This window comes from Pundamilia nyererei, unplaced genomic scaffold (assembly GCF_000239375.1).
Source record: "Pundamilia nyererei isolate P.nyererei 1_Seehausen unplaced genomic scaffold, PunNye1.0 scaffold00001, whole genome shotgun sequence".
Classification (NCBI taxonomy): domain Eukaryota; kingdom Metazoa; phylum Chordata; class Actinopteri; order Cichliformes; family Cichlidae; genus Pundamilia; species Pundamilia nyererei.
In genome coordinates, this window is record NW_005187402.1 from 10,207,256 (window position 1) to 10,214,108 (window position 6,853).

General features: G+C 41.7%; 1 protein-coding gene across 2 annotated transcripts; it reads left to right on the plus strand.

The window, feature by feature from the left end:
* Positions 1–810: 810 nt before the first annotated feature.
* Positions 811–5,065, plus strand: LOC102202808 (hepatitis A virus cellular receptor 1-like). 2 transcript variants are annotated; one of them, XM_005719806.2, is made up of 14 exons: positions 811–1,039; positions 1,145–1,483; positions 1,639–1,767; positions 1,863–2,030; positions 2,148–2,218; positions 2,292–2,538; positions 2,630–2,725; positions 2,817–3,101; positions 3,246–3,374; positions 3,470–3,634; positions 3,993–4,036; positions 4,140–4,242; positions 4,318–4,348; positions 4,425–5,065. In XM_005719806.2, the coding sequence occupies exons 1-14, from the start codon at positions 976–978 to the stop codon at positions 4,480–4,482; spliced, it is 1,929 nt and encodes a 642-aa protein (XP_005719863.1). In that variant the 5' UTR covers positions 811–975; the 3' UTR covers positions 4,483–5,065. The 2 variants fall into 2 exon arrangements, with proteins under 2 accessions (XP_005719863.1, XP_013767473.1); XM_013912019.1 differs by lacking the exon at positions 2,630–2,725 and having other exon boundaries at positions 2,841–3,101.
* Positions 5,066–6,853: the final 1,788 nt, after the last annotated feature.

Below are 6,853 nucleotides of genomic sequence, written 5' to 3' on the forward strand. Positions count from 1 at the left end.
AAAAATATACTGTTTTGCCTTATATGCTGCATTTCATTATATTAAAAAAAACAACAACTGATGCACAAATTACCAGTGTCCCAAATAAATTATTAAGACATAAGATATGCTAATACAGTAATGTTTAAGATGTTTGCACATTACTGTATAGTACTGTATAATTAATGATTATTTTTAATTAATTTTGTTTGCTCACTCACTTAAGGTACTGCATGTACAAAAAAAAGTTTGCCTTTCAATCCTCTAAAGAAACATGATAAAAAAAAAAATCTACTAGCTTTTTTAAAAAATGGCGGAAAACCGCATGTGTCTTGGGTTCTTATCAGAGAGGAAGTTCTTTGCTGGGTTACCAAACAGCCACCATGCCCAAATGTTTACTCAGCACTCAAAGAAACCAGTTCAATGGCCTTTGGTTAAACCAGACTCTCCTTCTTTTTACATTAAAAAAATGTATTTAATACGTTAAATTTGAGGACACAATAAATATTTGATTTCAGTGGATCAAAGTGCATTGTATCTCTTTAAATGCCTTGTGCTGATGAGTAAATAGCATGTTTTGAAGTTACTTTGAATATTTCCTGCTGGAATAAATTATTAGTAACAATTTAAAGCATTAGTCTCCGAGATGCAGGGAGGATATTTTGAATAGTTAATGCTCTATCCCTACCACTGCTACAGAAGCTGGGAACCAACACTGGGAATGAATTCGTCATTTTGATAACCTTGATTCTGTGTCTGTCTAATCATCAAAAAGGAAACAGTTTGCCCCTTCTAGTAAAAGGAACCAAAACCACAAAAAAGGAAACAGCTCCTTTCTACATTCCTCTTCTACCAGCAGAAGTTGTTTGTGTGTGCTTATCAAGGAAGCATCATGTGATCTGGAAATATTTGAGAGCTGAAACCACCCTGGGTTTCGTTTAGTGGTGTTTAGCAGGTCAACCAATCTGTCCTTTGAATCAGAGAGAAGAAGGTAAAATGATTATTTTGGCCAGCAAACACCTTGCTGTGTATTGCAACCTTCTCTTTTGTTTTCTTGCAGGTAAGACAGCCATGCATATGATTTGCATTTGATTTAGCTGTGCAGTGACTAATTGATGTATTTTTTCCATTTAAAAAATGTAAAAAAATCTCAATGCCTTTTCAGGTTTCGTATCTGCAGAAACTGTAACAGTCACGGTGGGAACAGATGCTATTTTAAAATGCAGCTATGATGCAAAGTATTACGGCAGGCTTTCTGCATGCTGGGGCAAGGGAACCATACCTAACAGCGGCTGTGCCAACGAGGTGCTAAAGACAGATGGGACGTCAGTGATCAGCAGGTTGTCAGAACGTTACCTGCTCATGGGCAATCTTGGCCAGGGTGATGTGTCTCTGACCATCAGGCACGCCGAGGAGCAGGACTCTGGCGTGTACGGCTGTCGTGTGGAAATACCAGGCTGGTTCAATGACCAGAAACATCACGTGACTCTGAAAGTGAATGCAGGTGAGGCAAAGACAAATTTAATAAAATAAGCAGCATGTTTAGTTAAAAATCTTTTTTTTTTTGGGTAGTTTCAGTTTTTGTCTGGTAACTGATTAGTCATCTCATTATTTCAGCGTTGTATAAGCTCATATTTAGTTTTTTCCCTTACCTTTTAGTTCCACCGAATCCACTGAGAATCGAGGCAAGAGAGGTGAAGGAAAGGACCGTCACTATTCGCTGGAGTCCTGTGTTCGACGGCGGCCGTCCCATTACAGCTTACAGGGTTGATATAAAAAACAAACAGAGTAAGCACAAGAAAACCGACCCAGTATCCATGACAGATTTTGAGATATTTCAAAAGTTATTTTAAAGTCAGAATCTATGGATTTGTGCTGCACAGCACCCTGGGAAACAAAAAAAACCACCGAGCTGCACGATCCTTCACTGACTCACTTGACTTTGGTGGATTTGAGTCCATCCAAGACCTACAACCTTCGCGTGTTCGCCATCAACAGCGTTGGGATGAGTGAAACCAGCAACGTTCTCACTATCACTGCAAAAGAAGCAGGTTTGTTTCAGCATCATTTATGTGTTAGTATTTTTATGATAAATATAATGATCTAGAATGTAAAAACAAATTCACATTTTTGGTGGTTGCTCCCTTTAAAATGTGTTTTCCCTGCAGCACCAGAGGGCCCGCCCCTAGATATGCAGCTTGTGGCCCTCAGTTCCAGCAGCATCAAAGTAACCTGGAAGGTAAAGTCACAGTTCAGCACTGTTTCCGGGCTTGTGACTGGACATAGTAGACTAACTCTTTTCTCTCGACTAGCCTCCGAGGACTGAGCTGAGAAACGGCGTTCTGCGGGGTTACAACATTAACTACAGAGAGTATGACCCTGTGGCCAAACAGTTTAAACGGTGGCAGTATTTAACTGTGGCGGCCACGCGTGAACAAGAGACCGTCACTCTTGTTAACCTGAAGCCTTCTACCATGTACGGCGTGCTCATACAGGCCAAAACAATCGCCGGGGTCGGACCAGCTTCAAATGCACCTCTCTGCTCAACTCTGGATGAGAGTAAGTTTTTAAAAATTACAAAATATGACTAAAAACTATTTTTTGTCATATTTTTTTAATGTCAGTTTGATTTCATGCATTTTATTTAAAGTTCCTAAAACAACAACAACAACAACAACAACAACAACAACAGTAACTACTTTGCCTTCTTCCACTGCTGCCACAATGCGGCTACATTTTTCCTCGGGTACGTGTTATCGAGCAAGTGTAACTTTTTCCTCAATTATTTTTTGAGAAATGACTTACTGGAATTGCTTCTTCTTTTACTCTACTTCAAGTTTACGCAACTTCTGCAACCTCAGCAACCTCAACAACTTCAGCAACCCCATCGACTTCAGCAACCTCAACAACTTCAGCAACCCCATCAACTTCAGCAACCTCAACAACTTCAGCAACCCCATCAACTTCAGCAACCTCAACAACTTCAGCAACCCCATCAACTTCAGCAACCCCATCAACTTCAACAACCCCATCAACTTCAGCAACCCCATCACCTTCAACAATCTCAATAACTTTTTATGCCGCCACAGTTTGGGAGCAAAGCACTGCCAGTATCTCAGGAGGTAAAACATTTAAAGGGAACATTTGTTTCCACCCCTGATTTAGTTTCTGAAAATAATGGTTCCCAGACATAACTCTCATACTAAAACCAGAAATCAAACGCTTGAAAAGATAAAAACTTCTTTTACTTGTTAAATATCTTCTAGTGCCCCCAGATCCCCCAGTGATCGAGTTAAAGAAGGTGGACAGCAATTCGTTTTCCCTTTTTTGGAATATTAGTTCCGAAGGTGACAGCCCCATCACCGGGTATTTCCTCGAGTACAAAGCAGTGAATGGTAAAAACTTCACTATAATACAAGCTCTAAAGCTAAATTTACACTGTTAATCCTCATATCACTCTGTGATATTAAGTTAAATATTTTCCTTTCAGCTTCCTGGGATTACACAAAGAACGCTGTGGACTTTGGAGCCCATGAGACGGAGGCCACAATAATAGAGATGAATCCCTCGACATACAACGTCCGCATGTTTGCCAAGAACAGCCAGGCCACCAGTGCAGCCAGCAATGTCCTCACGATCACCACTGGGGAAGCAGGTGTTATTTTCATTAAAAAATGTATTATTGCTCCTGTAGTTGTGTGTTTGTGCAGTTCATCAGGCAGAACAGGGCTGCTTTTCCCATATGCTGTGGTTCATTAATGAACGGGAAATTGTTTCCTCGTGTCAAGGCAGAAGAAGGGATTTTTGTTCATATTCTATTATCTTGCCCCAAAATTTAAACGAGCGACAATTTTATTATTGCAGTTTATTGTAGTTCCTCCAACATCAGGAAGCTGCTTCACAGTGGGCCTGTTTAGTTGCACTAGTTGTTTCTGCATGCTAAGCTGTTTTGCCGAACACAACATTTGCTGGACTTCCTCCTAGCTCATTTCCTTTGTGGTTGTGCATTGTAGGTCATCAGAAGGACATACTCATTACCAGCATGATGCCATATACTGTAAGTATTTGGATGCTACCATAGAAAAATCAAACAACTACACATAATGCTAAATAGTTCACTTGATTGAACAGATCAGCTTTATGGTACTCCTTTCTGCTAGGCAAGCCCTTTGAACAGTCCTAGTCATCACCTGATAGGCATCTTTGTAGCGGTGGGCCTCTTGGTGGTAACAGGCGCCATATTAACCACGTGGCAGCTTCGCCGTAAGTGTGCTTAGCAGCGTTGCTCCTTATAGAAACCCAGCTTCCTCCCCTGAACTGTATGCTCTCTCTTCACAGGACTAAAACAGAAAAAAGGCACCCTGAGCATGTAAGTGTTTGCGGCGCACGCCACGTTCACCTTGAGAAATGATCTGCTTAAAACTGTCACTTTTTCTCGTCTGCAGCTGGCTGGGTAATGGAGAAGTACGCTACACAGACTGCGAGTCACTACACGAGCTGTAAAACACAGAGTTAATTTGGGCTGTGGAAGGATCGTAGAACTAACCAAGACAAAAAGTACTTTTAAATTTCACATTTGCAAAAAAAAAAAAAAAAGGATGTATATTTTTGTCTGTCACAGAGGAAAGATGACTAATCTGCTAAAACGTCACCGACATGTCGGGCTGATTACAACTAACCAAAAGAAAACACTCATTAAATAAGCTTACAAAAAGGGGGACTCTGGGTTTTATAAAGCAGCTTCTGTTTGTGTGTGTGGTTGCGTTTCTACAGTCATCATCGAATCATCAGTTTTTTGTTTGTTAGTTTTAGTTTTGCATGTAATGGGAACGCACGACAGCTCTGCTATTGTTTTTGTTTTTGTGAAACTTTTACAGTGTTTGTCCATCTGCATGTATTTTATTTCACGGTGTAAACCACAGTGTGTTTATTTAACAATCACAGAATAAATTAACACTTAGCCACAAGCTGTGCTGAATGCATTTGTTTAAAGTGTGCTCTATAAATCATCAGTTAAAACCACAAATGCGTGCAATCACAACTTTTTTTTTTAAATAAAAAAAACCCTGCTGGACTTAAAAGTGAATTGTAATGGCTGCTTTTGCTTAAATCTCTTCAGTGAAAAAAAAACTCCCGACAAATTAATTAAAAGTTACATTTTACCACTTTATATAATTATAAATGAAAAGTTAGAGCTGCTTCTTTATTGAAATCATTCAAAACTCAACAACCATCTCCAACCACCAGAGGGCACCAGAGTTTCACTGGTAAGCTGATGTACTGCTCTCACTGAGCTCTCACGTCGCCATCAGCAGAGCCGTCCTCAGCGGCTGGCGCTGCAGCCAGCTGGATTTCCACCCATCTGTCCTGTAAATCTCTTAATAGTCCTAATTAAGGAGAAGAGGAAGAGGAGGAGATCTGATACCTCCGTGGAGCTTTGAGGCAGCTGCCTGAGAGGGAGTCTCAGACTAATGGGGGATCACAAGGGGGGATACCTAAGCCATGTGTCTCAGCGGGGACCACATGGCACAGTAGTGATCAATGTTTGTGTGTGCACGCATGGAAGTTTTTTTAAAATTTTTTTAAACGACTTCCACTTCCTGTTTCTGCTTGTTTATATCTCTTTAAAATGTCCTACGACTAAACCACAGATGGAAGAATTGTTGTTTTTAACTTCACAAACTGACTTCCTGAGAAATGGACTAATTCTCTACAGTGGTGTAAATATTGCTTGATTATTGCTTTTCTGTGGTAACCCATCACAAACTCAGAGCTGCTGACGCACAAAGTCACAGTATACTTTGTGACCCTGGCCTGTAAACAAAGCTCCACCACATCCCTCCTTTCTGGACTTCCTCTCGTCTCGGGACCCCTCACTTCTGCTGCCGTTTTTCCACTTTCCTCTGCCTCTTCAATCTGGCTTCGCTTACACAAATATCGGCGCCCGTTCCTGTCCTGGTGCTTTCCTCCAAACTTCCGCATCCTTTTCTTCTTTCATCCATCTTCCTCTCTGTTCTCAAGTCCCTCTGATTAAACTGTGTGGCACTTACACAAACAGACGAAAACAGGCAAGGAAGGTTGTAGGAAACGCTGGTTCGATGACTTTGATGAGGTCCCTTTGATTGGCCACACAGCCAAAAACCAATTTACCTCCCAGCCACCTCCACCCACAGCTTCATTGGTTCTTGCTGGACCATGCCTGCCACCGGAAACCCACACAAAGCGAGAAAGCAGTAGTCAATATACAAAGAACAAGGGGTTGAGACACCAAAGGGACAGCTGATCTCGATGATCAATTTAGTGTACAGTATATGCGTCATCGTCCCAACACTTTTTACTTCTGGTCCTCTTTAAACATCTGGGATCAAACATGCATTAAGGTAACACCAGAAAACTCCTTATGAAGGCCGTGCAGAGCTGTGTCAGCTGTGCCTGCTAAAGGCTTCACTGTGAAATTTGCAGGTGGGAGCTTGAAGACTGAGGATGTATGGTTATAATAATGGCACTAGCAGTGGGGACAGAGTTAGCACTGTAATAAATCATGCACTATGGTTCTGGCCACATCAAGGCCTCAACATTCAGGAAGTGGGGACGCTGAACGGTACCACATACACCAAAGGCTCAGCTCCACAGGAGGGGCTGATCTCCAGGCCCCGTTGCCCCGGAACGGATGCACGGCCCTGGGGCCAAGGAGCTGCCAGATGTTGGCCCTTCTGGAGAGGCTTATGAACTTGAGAATAACAGAGCAGATGAGAGTATTGAACAGAGCACAAATGAAAGGGCCAGAGAGTTAAGTCGGAACAAAAAAAGAGAAGGCAAGTCACAGAGGCAGCCTGTGAAAGCATGCAGGGGTATGGCCTATTTGCTGATGAAA

Coding starts and splice junctions, on each gene's coding strand:
- LOC102202808 (XM_005719806.2), top strand. CDS start 976: ATGATTATTTTGGCCAGCAAACACCTTGCTGTGTATTGCAACCTTCTC. Junction 1,040..1,144: donor TCTCTTTTGTTTTCTTGCAG/GTAAGACAGCCA, acceptor ATGCCTTTTCAG/GTTTCGTATCTGCAGAAACT. Junction 2,031..2,147: donor TATCACTGCAAAAGAAGCAG/GTTTGTTTCAGC, acceptor TTTTCCCTGCAG/CACCAGAGGGCCCGCCCCTA.